The sequence below is a fragment of the Rhamphochromis longiceps genome, linkage group LG23, assembly GCF_057381845.1.
Source record: "Rhamphochromis longiceps isolate RC_006_pf linkage group LG23, R_longiceps_female_GT1.1, whole genome shotgun sequence".
Lineage (NCBI taxonomy): Eukaryota > Metazoa > Chordata > Actinopteri > Cichliformes > Cichlidae > Rhamphochromis > Rhamphochromis longiceps.
In genome coordinates, this window is record NC_140578.1 from 13996967 (window position 1) to 14017967 (window position 21001).

At 40.6% G+C, this 21001-nt stretch overlaps 3 protein-coding genes across 3 annotated transcripts; 2 read left to right on the top strand and 1 right to left on the bottom strand.

The window, feature by feature from the left end:
* Positions 1 to 843: 843 nt before the first annotated feature.
* Positions 844 to 4739, top strand: agxta (alanine--glyoxylate and serine--pyruvate aminotransferase a). Its single transcript, XM_085397572.1, has 11 exons — positions 844 to 1222; positions 1357 to 1549; positions 2250 to 2314; positions 2406 to 2506; positions 2582 to 2652; positions 2741 to 2825; positions 2908 to 3006; positions 3098 to 3167; positions 4066 to 4161; positions 4260 to 4388; positions 4485 to 4739. Exons 1-11 carry the CDS (start codon positions 1064 to 1066, stop codon positions 4590 to 4592), a joined length of 1176 nt encoding a protein of 391 aa, XP_085253698.1. The 5' UTR covers positions 844 to 1063; the 3' UTR covers positions 4593 to 4739.
* Positions 4740 to 5509: 770 nt separating this feature from the next.
* On the top strand, positions 5510 to 9990 carry dtymk (deoxythymidylate kinase (thymidylate kinase)). The gene is made up of 5 exons (XM_085397573.1): positions 5510 to 6017; positions 6115 to 6223; positions 8403 to 8493; positions 8591 to 8788; positions 9666 to 9990. Exons 1-5 carry the CDS (start codon positions 5705 to 5707, stop codon positions 9789 to 9791), a joined length of 837 nt encoding a protein of 278 aa, XP_085253699.1. The 5' UTR covers positions 5510 to 5704; the 3' UTR covers positions 9792 to 9990.
* atg4b (autophagy related 4B, cysteine peptidase) lies at positions 9982 to 20361 on the bottom strand. Its single transcript, XM_085397571.1, has 13 exons — positions 20271 to 20361; positions 17274 to 17375; positions 15681 to 15752; positions 15497 to 15595; positions 15292 to 15393; positions 15125 to 15197; positions 13678 to 13757; positions 13198 to 13394; positions 12014 to 12092; positions 11725 to 11870; positions 11184 to 11240; positions 10985 to 11078; positions 9982 to 10590 (listed from the first exon to the last, which is right to left on the bottom strand). The coding sequence occupies exons 1-13, from the start codon at positions 20278 to 20280 to the stop codon at positions 10517 to 10519; spliced, it is 1185 nt and encodes a 394-aa protein (XP_085253697.1). The 5' UTR covers positions 20281 to 20361; the 3' UTR covers positions 9982 to 10516.
* Between the last annotated feature and the right edge of the window lie 640 nt (positions 20362 to 21001).

Consider the following 21001-nt stretch of genomic DNA (forward strand, 5'->3'; position numbering starts at 1 on the left):
ACTGAGTGATGGTTAAAAAGTTATTGACCTCATAATAATGGAAAACAAAAACTGGCCTAAGGGTCATTTAAAAAACTAAAACTTCTGCTGAACTTTAGCATTTTAACTGCACAGAAAAATGTAATTACGATGCCGCATATTTACTTCAAAAGAATACTCAAGCAAAAGCTTTCATCTGTGCACTATCTCTAAAATTAGAAACATCCTTTCTCAGAGTGACGCTGAAAAACTAGCTCATGCATTTATTAATTCTATGCTGGACTGCTGTAATTCATTATTATCAGGTTGTCCTAAAAGCTCCCTGAAAAGCCTTCAGATGATCCAAAATGTTGCAGTGAAAGGACTGACAGGGAGTAAAGTGAGAGCATATTTCTCCCATATGGGCTTCCTTTCATTGGCTCCCTGTTAAATCCAGAATCTAATTTAAAATCCTTCTCCTCACATACAAGGTCTTGAATAATGACAAATCTTAAAGGGCCATACTCTCCCAATAGAGCACTTTACTCACAGACTGCTGATTTGATTGTGGTTCCTAGGATATTTAAAAGTAGAAGGCTGTCCACTGTGAGTCTTGTTTTAACAGGAGATTTCATCCTGTTAAAAATGAGTTTCTCCTCATCAACTATTTCCTTATGAGAGAATTGTTGGGTTCTTAATGACCCGAGATGTAATAGATTTAATTAAGGTTCATTAATGCATTTAAAATATCATCTTACAAAGTGAATTTTTTTTAGCAAACAAACTCTGTTAATGTTTTAGGAACACTGCAGTTTAATAGTTAAACCTGAGACTCAGTTGGTGGTCAATGATTAACATCTCGGGACATGCAGGATCACTTGCTTATCTTGAAAAATGAGAACAAATCAAACTACACGAGCTCATTACACAGAGAGACCAACAAGTGTTGACATAAGAAGAGAAAGATAAAAGCAGAACATGTTATGATGGTCTTCTGACCTGTGGTGCTCACTGGTCAGAAAGAGAGGTGTGTTAAGCTGAGGTGTGGTTTCTCTGGTTCCACGGCTCTTTGCGGTTTTGTTTTGCTTGTTACACTGCTGGGAAGATGTCGTCCATCTCTGTACCGCCACCAAAATGCCTGCAGAAACCTCTGACTGTTCCCTATCGTCACATGTTTGGACCGGGACCTTCAAACGTCCCTTCACGGATCTTGGAGGCTGGTGCTAACCCTGTCATTGGACACATGCATCCAGAGATATTCGAGGTAACTTCAGAGGTTTAACACCAATGACTAGGATCTATATTTGGGTTGCATGCTGTCTGTGCTAGACAAAGATTGGGAATGGTTCTAACATCAGATAGATCGCTACTCGTTACACCAAACTTTTTCAATTACAGATAATGAACGACATCAAGAGTGGGATCCAGTATATGTTCCAGACTCAAAACAAAATGACTCTAGCTGTGAGTGGCACCGGCCACAGTGCTATGGAGTGCGCCATCTTCAATGCAGTGGAGCCCGGGGAAAGCGTGCTTGTAGCTGTGAATGGAATCTGGGGGGAGAGAGCAGCTGAGATGGCAGAGAGGATAGGTAAGGCTCATTGTATCATTTGTACCTAACAAATCCTGGAAGATAACCAAATTCAAAAATATAATTTCCTACAACAGATGGGCACTGTTCAAAAAGAGCTTTTGCTGTGGAATACTTTCGCCTTACGCCTTTTCCAAATGTACAGCAAAGTTGATGTGTGCCATCTGCTAATCTCTGAAATCGCCTAAGAAACTGTCTCTCTCACGCAACTGTGCCTCCACCCGGGCCATTGTGTGAGTTCCAGGTTACACAAATTGTGACAGGCACAACATGCATGACACCAAAGCACACTGCAAGTCAAGCTGAACATTTTCACAGACGCCATCATAGCTGTTTAAAACATTAACTTAATGTTGTGCTAGCAGCTGAACCTATAATCTCCTGAGAAAGGTTTTTACTGAGGTCATACAATAAGGGAACCATGAGCCATATATGCAGTCTATGGTGAATACTCATTAGCTGCTCTAGTATTTGCAGCATGTCCACAGTAACGAACATGTCAGGCAGTGCATTATACTGACTTTTAGGAAAATAACGGAGCATTGTGGAACATAATTAAATAATCTCCCATAGGTCTTTCCACAGGATTTGATGATAAAAATACAGAGTATTACTGCTGCTGTCTTTTTAAGGTGGCTTTCATTGGTGTAATTAAAAAAAACAGTTAATTAAGAAAAACGCATGTGTATCAAACCTGCAGGTGCGAGAGTAAACACTATAGTGGCTCCTCCTGGTGGCTGCTTCACTATTGAAGAGATGGAAAAGGTATTGTTTCCTGATGCTCCAGTTATCAGGCTACTTTAATCATTTCTGTCACTGCTGCCACTTGTGTAATCACACTGTTATCTCACCGCAGGCTTTATCCAAACACAGACCTGCGCTGCTCTTTGTGGCACACGGAGAATCTTCTACGGGAGTCTTGCATCCTTTAGATGGCATCGGACAGCTGTGCCATAAGTAAGACACAGCACTTTGCCATCACCACATCTGCAGCTAGACAGATGATATAGGTGTTTTGTGATTTGCTTGCAGGTATAACTGCCTGTTTCTTGTTGACTCTGTGGCATCAATTGGAGGAGCCCCTGTTTACATGGACCAGCAAGGTGCACTGAAAAATCCTGCCAGATGTTTCCAGTCTTTATTTTATGAAATAATATATGTGGATTTTTCTGTCGATGTTTGTACTTTTAGAGATAGATATCCTGTATACAGGCTCCCAAAAGGTTCTGAATGCTCCACCAGGTACAGCACCGATTTCCTTCAGTGAGAGAGCATGGTAAGAACTGCACATTTTTATCATTTTTATTCATTCAGAATAATAGGGTACCATAAGTATTTAAAGGTAAATTTATCCACAGCCAAAAAATCTTCAGCCGAAGGACAAAGCCTGTGTCATTTTACTTGGATTTGAGTTGGCTGGCAAACTACTGGGGATGTGATGGAAAGCCATCAAGAGTGTAAGACTTTCTCTGCAGACTGGACCGTGTTTCAGGCTCACTTTTAACCTATTACTAAGATCATTTGGTATTGCTTTGTCTCTTTTCATAGATATCACCACACAGGTCCTGTCACTGCTTTTTACTCTCTGAGGGAAAGTTTGTCTGTCCTTGTTGAAGAGGTGAGACATGTCTAGCAATTAAAAGGGTTCATGAGCCTGCAGTTTTAACATTTTATGCAATTAACTAATGAAGCACAGAATACAGTAATGGAAACAGAGCGTATCTCCTCTGTGGAAACCTGAGATAAAAGCACTGCAGCTAAAACATTTGGTGTCACTAAGCAAATGTCACATTTTCAATTAAAATCCTGACTTTTATTAAACAGATGAGTTGCAGAGTGAATGCGAAATATAGACCCCTCACTTTTCTTGAATCAAAAAAGAGAGAATAATTAGTCCAGCTGCAGCAGTCAGAACTTTGCAGATGCAGAACTCAGTTTGTTGAGGAAATCTGCAGACACCTCCCACCAGTTGAGCACTTCTTATGGCCCATACAGTTAAGCTCCAGTTAAGCAGCTGGATCCTATGTGGTTCAGTAACTGTCTTGGGAATCCCATAGAGGGGGAAAAATATCTATTATCCTGCTTATCTCAGTCTGAGTTGCAGGACAGGAGTCTAAGCAGGTATGATCAGACAGCCCTCAGCCACCTCCTCAGGTGAGGAGAGGGAAGTGGCTTTTGTAGTTAGATGCCCAAACCACCACAGCTTTCTAGATCCATGGTGGAGGGGTTTACTTGGTTAAGTGATCCCAAGAGTGTTGATGTCAGGGGCAATTTGTCAAAACAGCCACACGGTAGTGTATGAATTCATTAATAGATAATTAATTAATGAGTGAACAAATGTTTGGCTTTTGTGCAGGCTAAAATATTTCAGCCTTGTACTGATGATCATGTTCAGAGAATTAATCCTACCAACTTTAGGATCGTTATATTTCTACAGTCTCCAACAGTTATCAGGCCAAAATTTAATTTATCCACTGCTTTGATTGGAATACCAACAATAATTCAATTTTTTTAAGGGTTTGGAGAATTCATGGGAACGACATCTGAAGGTAGCCGAATATTTCCATGCTGGCCTGGAGAGCATGGGTCTCAAGCTTTTTGTCAAAGAAAAGGTAAGTTTTTAGAATAATCATAATAATCTGTATGGGAATTTACATCAAGCTTGCAGCTCTTTCTTATATAAGATTAAATAATGAGCTGTTTGTTACAGCGTCTGAGGCTACCAACAGTCACTACAATTGTTGCTCCTTATGGATATGACTGGAAAGAGATCACAAGCTTCATAATGAAAACACACAATCTGGAGATTTCTGGGGGGCTCGGACCATCAGTTGGTTTGGTAGGAGAAAATGATGATCGAGTGCCAATATGCATCATCCAAACACATTTGTTCCTGCCTGTGTGTTTTACATTGGATGTTTTTGTCGTTTTCCAGGTGCTCCGCGTGGGACTGATGGGATGTAACAGCAGCAGGGAGAACGTCGATATGGTGCTGGCAGCACTGAAAGATGCTCTGAAACACTGTCACAAGAGCAAAGTGTAACACGTGTCTAATGCTGTAAAGATCATTTTCCCATAAGGATGAAATCTGGTGCTCATGTGGTTGTGCAGTTAAATATTAAAGTTAAATACATACATATATTGCAGTTAAGTACATTTTTAACAATACAGTAACTTGTCATGACAGTCTCTGTTAATGGGAAACAACCTATTCCACCCCCTCCCATCTGCTTTATGGTCTTTTGTTTTTGCTGTGTTCATTCACAGAACAAACCAACGTATCAATAGGCTATAATTTAATAAATATATATATATATATATATCTAATTATTTAACTAGGAATTAATGATTAATTTCATTCATCGTGTCAAAGGGAGTGAAACAGATTATTTCCCTCCATACTATCAGAAAAAGAAAGGTGTTGAATATCACCTTTTACAGGACCTGTGGGTATTTAGCTGGAATTAGTTTTAAGTGATCACCTTCATCCTGATGGGAGTGTTCCCTTCCAGGGTGCCACCGGACACAAAGGGACAAAAAAGGGATAGCAAACAATAAAAATATATAGTCTTTATGACCTCCAGCTCTAAAAAACAACTAAACAGTTATGGGACATTTTGTGTCTATTTGCTATCCAGCACCATTATCAAAACACCAAATCTGGGAATATCTTTTAAAACGACATCCAGACTATCAGATACCTGGAGAGTTAACGCCAACTCTTATAGGAGGGGTTGTCATCTTATTTCGCCGTATTATTACCTTATATAAATCAATCTCTAATATGAAGCATCTCAAGGAGATTGCTGTTGTGATTTGTTGAGATTTCAATCTGAGAGCGAACTTCGGGACACTGCACACTCACAGGTGAATCAGCCAGTAAATTGCCCTGTGCTAATAAAACGTGTTTTATTCAGCATAACTGTTGCTTGTGATTAAGTGTATGAAGTTCTAAGTACAGCCAAGGAAGTAGAGAGCAGTTTTCCATAGATATTGGAGCAGTTGTAGGAGTTTTCTTTCCTGCATTTTTGCTTTTCTTGGATATTCTAATTCAAACAGACTGACGGAGTATTTACACGGTGTTGTAGGCAAAATCTAAATGATCTGTGAAGGGGGATGATGGGTAAACAGTAGAGGGCAGCAGTCGGAGAGCTAATGGGCTGGCTGAAACGTGACGAAGTGAAACAGGAAGTGCGTCATTGTGTTTCCTTGATGACGTTTTGTTTTAGGAAAAGGCGGCAAATGGTGATAGGGCACAGGTCTGTTTCTAGGGCTTGGCTTCAGTTTGTTCGTGGTTTCTGCAACGTTCACCGCAGCACTGACGGACAGTGGTCGGAGATGGCGGGTAAGAGAGGAGCGCTCATCGTGCTGGAGGGGGTGGACAGGGCCGGGAAGACCACGCAGTGCAGCAAGCTGGTTCAAGCTCTGCAGCAGAGCGGCAGGCCGGCTGAGATGATGAGATTCCCCGGTGAGAATGCTTTCCGTTTTTCACCGAAGGAGCTTAAAGTTCTCCTCTGGCTTTAACGTGTCTGACGTGTTGTCCCGGGGCGGTTTTCTTCATGCAGACAGGACCACGACGATCGGACAGCTGATTGGGGCTTACCTGGAGAACAAGAGTGATTTGGAGGACCACACGGTGCACTTGTTGTTCTCTGCAAACCGCTGGGAGATGGTGTAAGACTCTCTACGTTAGTGTGAACATATGTGCCAATGAAAATCTGTGTAAAAAAAAAAATCTCAGGTGTGTTCAGTACCTTTAATGAGGTCGGCTTCCTATTGGCTGCAAATCAGTGTCAGTGGACTGATCCTCGAGCTAACATGTAGGAAGTGACACGTTCCCAAGTTACTCTGATGACAGGCACTGCAGGAGGAATGATACAGAGAAAATGGGAAGCAGTCCATGTTTGGACTTTTCAGTGCTTTAGGTTTACTTCATGCAGTCTTAAACAGGGGCGGATCTACAGGGGTGCCACCTCTTGCCACCACAAATTTGCATATGACAGTGTTGTTTATTAAAAGAAGCTAGCATTAACACCTTGAGCCTAGCTACAATTAACACTGAATATAAATTCTAAAACTGAATATACTGCATATTGTCAGGCCTGCAGGCCTGTGGTGTTTTGTGGCAGACAGACTACTTCACTGGCACAATCAATTTGTGTGGCATCTGATTGTTCTGTAAATGTCTTTGTTTACAAAATTTGTGCATAGGTTTTTAAAATGTACAATTTAATTTGCATTTCAAGTTATGAAAATAATTAACTAAACATGTTTGTGGTTTTTACAGTAAAAAATAAACTTTTGCTGACTCTGATTTCATATTTTTTTGTGATTTCAGATCACATGTATTATTACAGTATAGCAATGAAAAAATAACTGTAAATTCAGACATGTGAGGTTGTGCTGAAAATAATGACACCAAACTAAGCAAGGCAAAAAAAGATCAAGCTGTTATTAAAAAATGGCAGTTATACCCTGGACCCCAGAGGGTTAACCTAATAAAACATGAAATATTAGGTTTAAATGTTTGGTGATAAATGTGTTGATGACAGTGCAGATTTCTGGCATTTTGTTTACATTCAAGCACAAAACAATCAGATTATTTCTGATATAAAAATGACTATGAAACGTAAGTTAGACTTGTGATTGTAAATGAACCGCCCCATGTTCTGTAGCTTTCTGGTTTTTATAGTTATTGGGCTACATTAATTTTTATTATATAGGCTATACACTACATAAAATCAAAATTCACATGTTTTATGTAACTGAAATATATAATTATGTGGGCTAAAGAAAATAGTTAAGTTATAGAATATATTTATATGAAAGGTGTATACTTATTGCAGTTAAATTATTTTAATCATATATAATGCATTTTACAGAATGTAACACCTGCATATGTGTAAAACAAAATGTCTTTGCCTAAACACTAATGGTCTGGCTCAACTGGAGACACCAGGCTAATAAAACCCAACAGTGTGATCAGCAGCTGGACGAGTGTTTTAATGTCAGGTGTAAAACCTAAAGCAGACAAACGGGTGGATGAAGACGGAGCAAAGATTTCTGATCTTGTCTTTCTTTTAAAAAAAAATGAAGGGACAAATTCTGAGCAAAACGCTAACAAAGCAGAAACCCAGTGATTTGTATTGATGGCTTTGTTTAATTTATTTCAGTAGCATTTTTTTTTTTTTTTGTGTAGAAAAACTCAGATGTTAGTTTTTATAGGACACCCCAGAAAGTTCATTGTGAATTTTATGAATCAATAGCTTATTACGTGTGAATTTGTTTTTTTTAAATAATGTACACTTACTAAAAGAAAAGTCATGATTTGCAGATAATTGTAGCAGTTTGATCCTCTTGAGATCAAACTGGGCTGCCTGTGGCACGTGAATTAAAATGGTTTGAGACCCTGTAACACAGGCTTTGAGCCTTATGGCTGAACGGACTCTGTTTATTGATGCACAACTAAATATTTCCTAAATCAATATCACATTTTTAAGGTTTCCTAAAAAGTAAAATCATTCTATGAAAAAAATCAGTTAGTGCTTCCCACCTCAGAATCAGCTGATTTATTTTTTTACAGCAAGTTTAGTACAATTAGATAAGCCATGTTCATTTTTTTTACTTCATGCTATGAATGTTATAAATCACAGGTCCTTAAAAGTGCATAGTGGTGAGTTCAGTTTCACGCTTTTTTTTAATTATTTGCATTGGTTCCTTCTCCAGTTTTTTAAGTGCAAATGGACTGATTGGCAAACACGACAGCAAACACTGCTGGTTGTATCAAATGTGCTGACATTTTTGTTTCATTTCCTTTAAGTCTTTACACAGCCTAACAGATTCTAATCCACAGGCCTTTAATGAAGAAGAAGCTGGAGCAAGGCATCACTCTGGTTGTAGACAGGTATGCTTTCTCTGGAGTTGCTTTCACCAGCGCTAAGCCGGTAAGTGCATTTATTCTGCTTTTCAAACTCCATCCATCAGTTCGGTATTGCAACATGCAGTCGAGCGTGACAGATGGAGGTTTTTTGTCTTCTTCAGGGCTTCCGCCTGGACTGGTGCATGCAGCCTGATGTGGGACTGCCAAAGCCAGACCTCGTAATGTTTCTGCAGCTGAACCCGGCCGAGGCTGCTCTCAGAGGACAGTTTGGGCAAGAGAGATACGAGACGAGCGTCTTCCAAAGAACAGTGCAACAGCGGTTTGAACAGCTGATGAAGGATCAGACAGTAAACTGGCAGGTATGAGGGAAGCCTGAATGGAAGATTTATTCCGACAGGATGTTTAAAACGGGGATGCATCGGGCCGATATCTGTGTGATCAGGTGCCACCTGTCAGCTGCAAAGCACCGCCTAAACTCTATTTCGTGCCTGCGACACCAACAGCTTTTCTTCATGTCTTTATAGTTGCACTGGCTTCCTTTTCCTGATCAGTCTGTGCCATCACATACAGTAATGTATCATGTTACCACCTCCAGGGTTATTTTACTCCACCTGTCTTCATCAGGTCCACTCCACACTGACAGGTGTTGGTGAGAGTATAAAGCTTGACTTGCACTGCAATGACTGAAGTGAATAAATACTGTGAACAATGAGAGTATGCTTTATCTTACTTTATCTTGGGCCTAGTGTTATTTATTGTTCTAGAAATAAGAATTCAGAATGTGAATTCTTGGATAGTTTTCATTTTTACAAAGTTATGAAAGCAGTCCGAGGTTCTCTTATGGGGCTTTCACACAGGACGTATCATGCACCGAGCTGTGCTCACTACTAGAATCAGCGAGCTGCAGAGCAAAGAGCTAAACAGGCAAAGCTTCACCACCGTTAAACTCCACAGCCGCATCTATTTGGATGGAAACCCGTTTCCAAGGAAGTCTTTTCCTCCTGTGGTTCTGATATGAACTTTTCCACTCTGTCTGCTGGATGTCTTCTTTCTACTTTAGTGCAGTCCAAGTTTATATTTGCTGAACTGTGGCAGCGGTGTCTGCAAGCACTCCAATGCTGCCTCCTGTGTGAAAGCACCTCCACAGTCTCTTCGTTGCATCTTATTAACGTTAAACTATCTGGAAAAAGACTAAAGTCGCCGATTTGTTCTAATTATCGAAATTTTCTTCCTCAGGTGATCGATGCAGCACAGAATATTGAAAATGTTCACAAAGACATCACAGCCCACAGCCTCAATGCCATCAACAAAGCACAGAACCTGCCGCTCGGAGAGCTCTGGAGTGAAACTCTTCAAAACTAAAGTCCTCTCCTGCACCCCACAAACTTCATCCCACACGTTTACTTGAGTAAAATATTACGTCCCACACTTGTACAAGTCAAGAGAGCTATACAAATTGAAATTCAGCTCTTTTTATTTTTGCTTTTTTCATTCTTTTACATAACTATTGTTCTGTCACCTGCCTATATACTGCTTTGATTAAATAAATAATCTTCCAATGGATGAGTGTATATGTTTCAGACTTGGCGAGGATACAACTAAGACAACTTGTCTTCAGATTTGACTAAATTTGGTTTCGTTACAGGCTGTTACAGACGTCAGTTATTAGTGACAAACCGCGTAAGCCGTGGGCATCATGACCGCACCGTGTTTCTACACAACATAAAACTGTTATGGCAATTTTACTAATGGAGTCAGGGAAAGGCACCATATCACTTCAGAAGAAACATTTAAAAGTGTTAAGACTTAAATGGAAACACGTGTATGTGAAGATGTGCATACAGAATTTATCCTGAGCTCCTGCTACAGCTCCCCTCCACACCCCTTCCCTCCCCTCCCTCAGGCAGTCTCAATGATGGAGCATTCGGAGGCTGTGTGCCACACACTGACTACACCACTGGAGCTGGACTGGCTCAAGAGTTTTCCAGTTCACGTTCCTTCACTCAGGCTTCCCTTCTGATTCAGAGAAGACACGGTGAATCTTCCGTCCGCCATCGAGAACAGCAAATCATTGTTCGTTATGTTCGTCACAGGGAAAGGATTTCAAATTCCTCGTCCTCTGAATCGAAGAATCGCTCCAACCTGTCTGAGTCTGAGAAATCTGCAAAGGAAAATTTTAAAGAAAATTTTAAATTAATGTTTATTAACTCTGTGAGTTAAGACTCCAGAAACAGTGTTTTATTTATCTTTAGGGGGGATTCACACATCTTCCTTGCTGTCATGCATTTTCTTGTTTGGTGAGCTTTACGACCAATCAGTATAGCATTATTGCCACTGGCCCCCCTCTTAAAGGGGGGTAAAAAAACAAAAAAACAAACATTTTTTGTTTGGGGGGTTTTTTGTTAACGCCCATCAAAAACTAACTTTTCTTACCAAAACGTCCTCTTGCTTTTTTTTCTCCCAAAAGAAAGAGCTAAAGAGTAGCTACAACACTCCCCTCACAGAGTTTAATTCGTTTTTAGCATATTTAAGAAAATAATTTGCAGTATATTTACCAGGAGTAAGGTTAAGGGTGTCCACGCTGACCATATGAGAGGGCTGGCTGTCTACGAGTTCGAACATAGGCAGGGTCCCTCTGTTGCAGGACAGCTACAAGACAAGGACAATTATTTTTGCGATATTCCAAAAACACAGCGATGCCTTTATTAAGTTGTAATAAACAAAAATTAATGTTACAGACAGAGAGAGACACACCCTTCTTATGCGCATACACCAGTCATCAAACTCATCCTCTGTTCTGCAGAAGAAACCCTGGAAGAGCACAGAAAACACATTTATGTCTAACTATTAATATTCATATCTGCACACAACAGCCTGTGTGTCATCCGATATGTTGTTCTGTTGATTGTTGTATCAGCCGGAGGCACTTCTGAAAGGTCTTTGGCAGCATCTGGACACAGTATGACATTTTTTCCAAGCCCATCGTTATTCCACTAGCTCTTTACATGCCTCCACTACCTTATCAGGCTCTTTCATACTTTCCAACAAATGCTGGACAAACTTGGGATGAGATCTGTTAACATTTGTTAACCTAATGGAAGGTTCAGCTATGGATCTTTTTCTTTAGTAAGTGGGTAATCTGTTTTCCCCTTTATTATCCTCTTTACTGTACGGAGGAAAATACTGTCAGACATAAACTGCTCCGTGGCGCAAAAAAAGGTTGGGGACCGCTGGTCTAAGAGACGAAGACTGTTCTAAGAGCTCTGCACTGTCAAACTCTCCCTGGCAGTCCTACCGCTGCGATGGATGGGTCCAGTTCACAGATGTGCATGCGACAGGGTGGGTGCTGGCAGTGGTACGTCTCATCGGGGACCTGACTGTCTTCAGACGGCTCCACTGCAGGCTGTGTGGTGTGTGGGTCTAAATAGATGAGTTCTTCTCCTGGGGACAAAAACACGTGTTCAGACCCAAGCGGGTAACTTAATGAAGGTGTTTAAGAAGAGAAGGAAAAAAAAGAATCACATGATGAACATGAGCTGTTTAGAATGCACAGTTTATTTCACAAACACAGAGACTAGACATACCGACATAACCAATGAAGTAATGGGCACTGTTGGGTTTTCCCCCAATAACACCAAGGGACTGAGGCAGCATGAAGCATTGCTGTGAAAAGAGACAAGAGGGTTTATCTCACCCCAGCTGTGGCTGAATTTGGCTTATATATATATATATATACACCATGCTGGCACTGAATGTCTCCTTAAAATCCCTTTCCCTAAATTAAAATCTATGATAACTTAACGGGAGTTTTATTCAGGTACCGTTCTTGCATTGTTGATCCCATAATGCTGTCAGTCATGAGGGGTCATTAAATTAATAATGAAGCTTTTTATTTCCGTTTCAGCTGAACAGAGATGTGCTTTTTACTCCATGTGTTAGACGCTGGGATTGAGAAGCGGGCAGTGGGAGGCCGTACATAAATTCTACAGCACTGAGATTATTGAATCTGTGGAAGTGGCTTGTAATTCTGGAAGTGGATAGAGATTTAAATTAGCAGAAGCTGCTTTTGAATACTTTTGTATCTTGGCACTGCTGATGAATTATTTATCTTGTTCCCAAACAGGCATCTGCACTACCCACAACCCTTTTAGAGTTTTAGTACGGATAAAAGTCAGGCACACGGAGACTACATCCATTATCTGACTGAAAAGCCGAGGACACTACATGCTCAGACTGTCGTAACTTTTAAATAGTTATTTTCCTGGTCACTAACATAAAAGAGCATCCAAAGACAAACATCCTGCATGACTTTCTGACTGGTGGTTGGTCACACTTGCTCCAGGCTCCAGTTGCCTAGGTAACCGTCTGTAAATGTGTGTACCAAGCTGTTGCGTGTCAGTCAACTGTATCATTTGCTCTCATTGGTTGTCATTTCCCTTGCCTTGTAGTTTAGAATAGTTTTGCCTGAGCCCACTTTAATTCACCAACAGTTATATCAGCTGTAGTCTGGGCTCAGTGTCATTGATTTCTAAGGTCTCTACGCTGCTACTTCCTTCATGTGTGATTCTCCTTAACAGTATTGGATTTCTGATTTCTAAATGCCTCACATTCTACAGTTCGTCATTATGTCATTTCTTTGTGGTTATCTGTCATTTTTCCCATTTTGCAAATCACATCTGCACTGACAGTGCTCATTTTTCATGATACAGTGGCCATAACTACTCACAGAATTAGTTGTGTCATTATGCTGTACATGCTAGTTTCTCACCTTGAGGGTATCAATGTAGGCATCATTTATATCGCTCAGGCCCAGCCTGAGGGGGATGAGCAGTACCAGAGGTCTCCAGAGCGCCGTCTCCTCCTCAGCCATGGCACACGCTCCCTCCAGGCATCCATTAAGCTCCCCAACTCCCTCCGATTCTCCATAGGCTCCTGCAGCATCCAGCCAGGGCATGCAAAGGCGCTCTACAGAAAAATGATCACAAAAACCAGAAAATTACTCAGATTACTGTCGACCATGCTGCCAGTACATTACAGTGAAGGAAAACTACACCAGATACAAATTAGGTCTGTGTAGAGTTATGCTGCTACTGGTAAATTAAGTAGCAGCATAACTCTGTCTTTGGATGAACTTGGTTTCTTTGCAGAGACTCATATCAATCTGTAGATGTTTACACACAGAAACTGTTAGATTTGGTCAAACAGGAACTGTGTAAACAGTCCACAGTTGCAACACAGCTGCACTCACTGATCTCCTCGATGACCACAGTGTTGTCCATCGCCACGTGTACAACTACTTTGCTCCACGTATCAAACACCGCCAGCTTCCTGAAAGCAAAACAGCACAGTCACACGTTTTAATTTTACCCCAGCGCTCCAAAACACTAGAGAACTGCCCACCCTCTGGACTTCCTGGTCCACTGGGAGGTTTGTGAGCCAGTCTGATGGAGGTGTAAATTTCATGGGGCAAACAGGAAATTTTTCATCAAGTTTCAAAACATGGTGGTTCCGTGTTTCTAACGTTTTTGTGTTTTGGGTTTTGATTAGCGTGAAATACGATTCTGAGACTATATGTGATGTCACAGCACCGTAATTCACTTTAGCAGCAAACTCCTGACAGCAACACTTTTGACAATCCGAATCAGCGCTTTCTTTTACATCCATATGAGTTACCCCTCAGACATAAAAGGGTTATGGGGTATAGACGTCACCCCGCTGGGCAAGTGGCGTGGACACCAAAGTTGTGAATGAGATATCTCCAAAACAAGTCGATGTAGGACTTTGAAAGGCAGGTGCATCTATGAAAAATCTCAAACCAGTACAAATACTGGTGACCTTGAACTCAAGGTCAAGTTCAGACATCAACGGGTAGACCTGGTGACCGGCAGTATGTTTATTTGTTTGGAAAATGTACACCAAAGGGGTACTTCATGTTAGAAATGATTAACCAACCAATCAGCATCCATTGGGAGACTGCTAGTATTTATGTGCAGCTTGCCATTCACCGTAAGAAAACTATGGGGGGGGGGGGGGGGGGGGGGGGGGGGGGGTAAAAAAAAAAAAAAAATTACATTTAAATTTAGATGTTTACTGAAAAAAGGAATTTTTTTTCTAGAACTAATTGTAAGGAACTATTTTAGCTGGTGTTACATATAAAAGTCAACTTAAAGGAATTTGAATTGCAAATAATAAAAATACCACACTGGTATGCTGCACACTAAGTGATATCAGAGTGGGATATTTCATTGGGGGTTTTTACTCAGCTTTTTTTTTTTCCTGTTCTTACCAGGATTCTTTTCGATTTTCCTGCAGTAGTGATAAATGTCTGAAAAATGAAAATAAATGGCTGACCGATGAGCAGAAAAACTATAGTCCAGAAAATGCTAATGGATTAAAGACCAACAAGTAGCAAGTCAAGAATTACCCCATAAACTTGAGAGCAGCAGAAATGCACTAAAAATGTTTAAGGCCTTAAAGACACAAATAATGTGTGCTTAAGAGAAATGCTGAACACAAAAACTGTTGTTTGCTCACAAAAATGCTGCACAGCACAGCTTTAATCTTTAATTTACAGAGCACAGAGCCAGTAATTCCTTTGTTCCAGCTTTCAAAATGCGGGGATTTCTTGCTCATTTTGGCTTTGTGTGTTTGCGTGAAGTCCACAATGGACCCTTGTGGTACTTTCCTGTACTTACTTTAGAACCTGGGCAACTGTGTTTGGTCCATACCACTGGCCAATAGGCTTTCCCTCTCCAACTCCCATTTGAGCTGCAGCATTTAATAAGAACAGAAGAAGAATTTCCTGTGAAGTCTTTCACTCAAGCCTTGGTGTAACTGGAATGGTTTGAAGCTCACTACTTACCAATTTGATGGATGGAATAATAGCTGTCTTTTTTGTCGATGAAGGCGTTGAGAAGACTGATGTACTCCTCTCTTTGTTTCTGGCCTTTGGCCCATCTCCAATCTGAAAACAAAAAGGTCAGTTATGAAATCTGTCAAAAACAAGCCTCGTTTCAATTCACTGGAGACGGGCTGTTGGTGCCACGCAGAGATAAAGTCCGCCTTACCTCTTCCTAAATGTCTGCACACCAAGGCCTCGCCCAGAATCATCTGGCCACACCGTAACATACATCCCCACCCCGTGTCTGATGTTGGTCCGGTCCCCCCTGTAACAGATTCATGGGTCACCCATAACGCCTTTTGATAGCCAGAGGTCACATTAGAAATGTGTGACAAAAGACCAGAACTGACCAATCGGTGGGAAGTTTTTTCTGTATGTGAACCACAGGCGTGAAGTGACATCTGATAAAATCTCATCTTTCTCTACAATACAGACATCGGCATATTACAACATATCCACATCATAATGACAAAACAGAGTGGCTGACTTTGTGATGTGTTTCGTAGGTAGAGCTGGGCGATACGAGATTTTTTCATATCACGATATGTTTTTTTCATTTCAGGCGATAACGATATATATCACGATATAAGCCAAATAACTATATTTGTAAGATTTAAATGTGCCGTTGCTCACAAGTAAAATGTGAAATAATCAGCAGCTTGTTTTTATTTAAATATTTATTTCCCATAATAAGTTCAACAGGGTAGATGTACTTAAGGAACATGAGACTTTTTCAGATAAATAAAGGCAAATATTACAAACTACACAAAAGGCAGTCGCTAAAGCGTTTAAGTTTCAAAATGGAACAAACGAAACAGACTAAATTGTCAATTCCACTTAGAAACAAAATATTAATTCTAAAAATAAATCTTAGTTTGTTTTACAGAAGAACAGACAAAACTGACTAACTTTTGTCAATATCAAATAAACTGAGAACTAAAAGGAAATTCTCAATCTCTCCTTGTTGTATAGCTTAGCTTTTCAAACAGTTTTAACAGTTACTTTAGTCTGACAAAAGCCGAATGACGAATTAGCGCTTCCAGTCAGAGACTGAGGCTACGTCCACACGTACACGGGTATTTTTGAAAACTGAGATTTTCTGTTTTCGTTTTAAAAAATAATCCCGTCCACACATAAAGGCAGAAATGAAGGAAAACACTGCTATGAACATGCCAAAGCAGCAGGTGGCGCTAGATTCCTAACCGTGCAGAAATGTTGGCCAATCAGAAGTCTAGAAGCCTCGGTGGGAAAAAGTAAACAAAGCTGGGGCATAGAAGCAGAACCGAGTCGTATGTGTGGAGGGACAGTAACTGTGTGTATATGTAAGCATTTAAACACTGCAGAGAGTAGAATTAACAGTATTGTAGAAATTCATTTCACCGAAACAATAACGTGGCGCACAGTGTGACGCATGCACCAGTTTATTGTATTTCCAGACTTGCTTTCGGCACAATTTACAGTGCACGCTACTCTGTTTTTTGTCAGACTTGAAATAGCCGAAATACCTTCACACTACGGAGCTTCTATGGCTCTTCCGTTCGACAATCTCTCCGGCGTTGGAACCATCATCTGTTTTCTCTTCGGTCACGCTCGGTTGATTTTTCTAGTCGGCACACTCATTTCCTCCATTACGCGCTGGCTCCATTACCCGCTGGCTGCTTCCCAAACAAACACACGTGCGGCTTGGCACTTGTGCTGTACATAACAAGTCACGCGACGTGACGCTGCGGCTGTGATTGGTTCGGCTCTGCGCTACTTAATTTGTATTGGCTGACCCTTTTTTTTTTTTTTTTTTTTAAGAGGACAAGAGCGGTGAAGTCTATCGCGATAGTTTAATTTCTCTATCGAGTAAAAGTTATATCGCGATACATATCGTTATCGTTCTATCGCCCAGCTCTATTCGTAGGTATTGAAATTTTCATGCGAGAAGATTCAAGTCCCACCTGTGAGTGCATTGTATTCTTTGCCCAAGATCCACACAGGCTCCGAGGTCTCGGGAAAATCTTCAAACTCAACAAATCGAAGTGTGTCGTATGTCAAGGTAGCTGCAAAAAAAAAAAAAAAAAAAGGAGGAGGAGTCTGAGGGAAGATAAAGCTGTTTTCACAACTCAACTCGGGCAGCTTACACGCTGACAGCTGAGGTGGTTTATCTCTTGCTGTGCAGTGCATGTGAGTGAGGACCATATTCAGACTTGTCAATAAATGTCAGGTGATCACCAGCATTATCACAGGCCAATTATTGCAGCTGATAAACATGAACCTATCTCTCAGGGAGTTCAGATGGAGTATCCATTAGTTGCTGGAGTGAACTCTAAACCACATCCAGGAACAAAAATTTGGGGGCTTTTAAGAAACTGATTAAATCAAGTGTTCCCATTTGTTGCAGTGTCCTGCCTTTAAGCACTTAATATCCAAACCATTCAATTCAATTTATATAGCACCTAAATCCCAACAACACTTGCCTCAAGGCACGTGAAACTGTAAGGTAAAGACCACACAATAACACAGAAAATCTCAGCAATCAGGCGACCCACTATGATTTAGCACTTGGTGACAGCGGAAAGGAAAATCTCCATTTTTACAGGAAAAATCTCTTGTTTGTAGTAACTTCTCTAAGTCAACATATAATCTTCTGCAGACTGCCTGCCATGCACAGGATCAGCAATCCAAAGCAATGGACAGTGCACAAGAGAAGTGAAGGGAGTGCATGCAGGACGGAGTGGGTGGAGAAGTGTCTGAAGTGGTTTATGTCAAATGGGTAGCAGAAAGAACAAAAGGGAAGGTTAAGAAGATGGTAGTGAGACCTGCTGAGATGCATGGTTTTGAGACTGTGGCACTGATGAAAAAACAGGCCGGTGATCTGGAGGTGGCAGAGCTGAAGATGTGAAGACGCTAGATTTTCATTGGGCGTGACCAGGATGGATGAGATTAGGAACACATACATCAAAAGGGCAGCGTACATGTCACAGTTGGGAGACAAACTGTAAAAGTAAGGCTGTGAAGGTTTTTGACATGTGCAGTTGAGAGACAACAGATATGTGGGCAAAAGATGTAGAAGGCTGAAAAAAGGAAGAAGACAAAAGATGTGATTTATGGATGTAGTGAGAGAGGACATGGAGATGATTGGTGTGACAGAAGTGGATGGAAGACAGTGTGAGATGGAGGTAGATTATCTAACATGAGGACTCCTAAAAGAAACAGTCGAAAGAAAGAAAAACACTGCCACAAGACCAGGATAACCTGTATTTGTTTAGAGTCAGGTTAATGTGGTTAACGACTGTCTATTTGCTTCTTACGATTGCTCACTGCTTACATAACACGCACAGCGAAATTCCCTAAAAAAATTATTCTCAATTAAGTTTTTTCCTGTTTAGTTAACCCCAATCTGAACCAGCCTATCTAAGCATAATCTAGCACACCCTCTAAAACAACCAGAAAACTGCCTTTTGAGTCATGAGCAGCTAGTAACCACCAAGAAAATGTATGAAGCTGAATTAAACTCTGGAAGTAGCAGCCTTGCTGGGAGCTAGGAGCAAAGAGCAAGTACCATCTGGATCCTGTAAGCCTCTGGTGCTTCATTTTAAATGTGAAACAAAGTTGGAGACAGCAAGTCAATCAATATTTGAAAGACAGGTATGGAGAGATCACTTTTATATTGAGAGGACTTTATTTTGAAAGGCCATGCCACTTGAGTCAGTGAAAAACACTCATCCATCAGTCTGAAAATGATTCTTCCGTGCTCGTACTTTAAACTCAGAGTCAGATAATTTTACTGATCCAAAAAAAGCAATTCATTTGCAACTTACCTACACAACCTACTTGCAAAATAGCAATAGTGAAGAAGATGGACAAAAAATACATAATAGATTGACAAAGAAATGTGTATAAAAATTAGCAATCATAAAACCAAGTTATTCTAAATGACCACTGCAAAAGTTAAGGGATTTAATAGCTGATACAATGAAGGATTTTAAATATCTCTACTTGTTCTACAGTGGGTTACAAGGTAGTAACGACCTGTTACTTCCTGAACACAAGAGATAAAACTTGGTCATGATGTTTAATAATAAGTGAGCACAAATTTCTCTGCCTAACCCGCGTGATTTTGGAGCAAGTGCTAACAATGCTGCTGAGGGAGTTTCTATCATTAAAAGCTAAAAACATTAAACGAGCAGATACAAGGAACTGTTAAGGGACTTTCAATAACTGAATAACAAAAAAACATAAAATTTAATTTTTGTCCCTAAAGACTTGATGAGGATGGTCAATGTCCAACCACAATAACAGGCTAGATTCAGGCTTCTCACTGCAGCTGGAAACACTGCGCTCAAAGACAAGATAAACTTCAGTAAAACAGTAACAAACATCAATAAATGATCGAGTTCTTATTAAAAACAGCATAAAACTCCCATTAAACCTGTTATCAGACACTAGAAAATATCTTAACATGCCTTAATATTCCCACCGAGCTTTAAAAATACGTGTTGCCCACATAACTAACAAGAGTCAGGCTAACAGCAGCTTGATAACCGATGTGATGGTGACAGCGCATCAGCAGGGATGCTCATCTTGGGCGTAACAAAACGTTAGCTAAAAAGTCCAAAGATGTATAGAGGACAAACTATTTAGAACAACATATGGCATCACAAGAAACGACACCTTAATAAATGTTTTGTGATGACACCACAAGTTGTCAAAGCGGGAATCCCGCAGATTTAGCAACAGTAGCAGCAAGCTAACGATAATTAGCAGTTAGCTTTAGTCATCACTTTAGCAGCTAGCGTCACCGAGGCAGGCTGCCAGCTGGCGACGCTGATCCCAAAGCGGCAGAGCAGAAGTGCCACCGCCAGGTGTTAAAGAGTGATGCTGTAGTCATTATAACTTCTAACGAGATTGCTAAGGGAGTAAAATATCATATTTTCCTGTAAAATCTCGCTTACCTGCATCCATCCCGACGGTCTTCACCCGATCTTGTTTGTTGTTCTCTGCACTCGGACACGCTGGACCAATGGGAAGAGAAACCTGCTGCGGAATCCGGAAACAGCCGGGACGTTTCTGTCAATATCCAATCGAATCTGGCGAGGCGGCTTTAAGACCAATCGGGAGTGCGTGACGTATCCATCCCGTGGAAAGCGGTTTCATGGTGCGTTCACGTACACAAATAAACACCAAAGGTGCGTTCAGGAGAGACCCTTATTTCCCTGCTGTATATCGTTAGCTTCATAGCATAAGTGCCTAAGTCATTGACTTAGTCAAATGACTTAGGCAATTATGCTATGAAGCTAACGATATAACCAACTGAATGTCAAAACATCTGAAGAGACACGGTCTTTAGAGGTTTATATGGAAACTAATTAAAAAATAAACCCAACTGTTAGAAAATATAGACTTATAAATGATGAAAATTGTAGTAGTGTAGAAGAGTGTAGGTAAATGGGCTGTAAACAGCTTACATCAAGTCAAATGAGGCCAAATTATTTTCTGAAAGGTTTCCCTGTGAATGAAGACCCCAAAATCAGACTTTATTTATTATAAGAGATATTTCACAGTTTAACACAAATAACTGCTTGCAAAGATGCATGCTATTTTGACCCACTGAATGTGGTTCAGCGGTAACAATAGCCTTCAGTGTTTATGCAGTTTCTTTGCAGCCTACACATACAACAGTAAG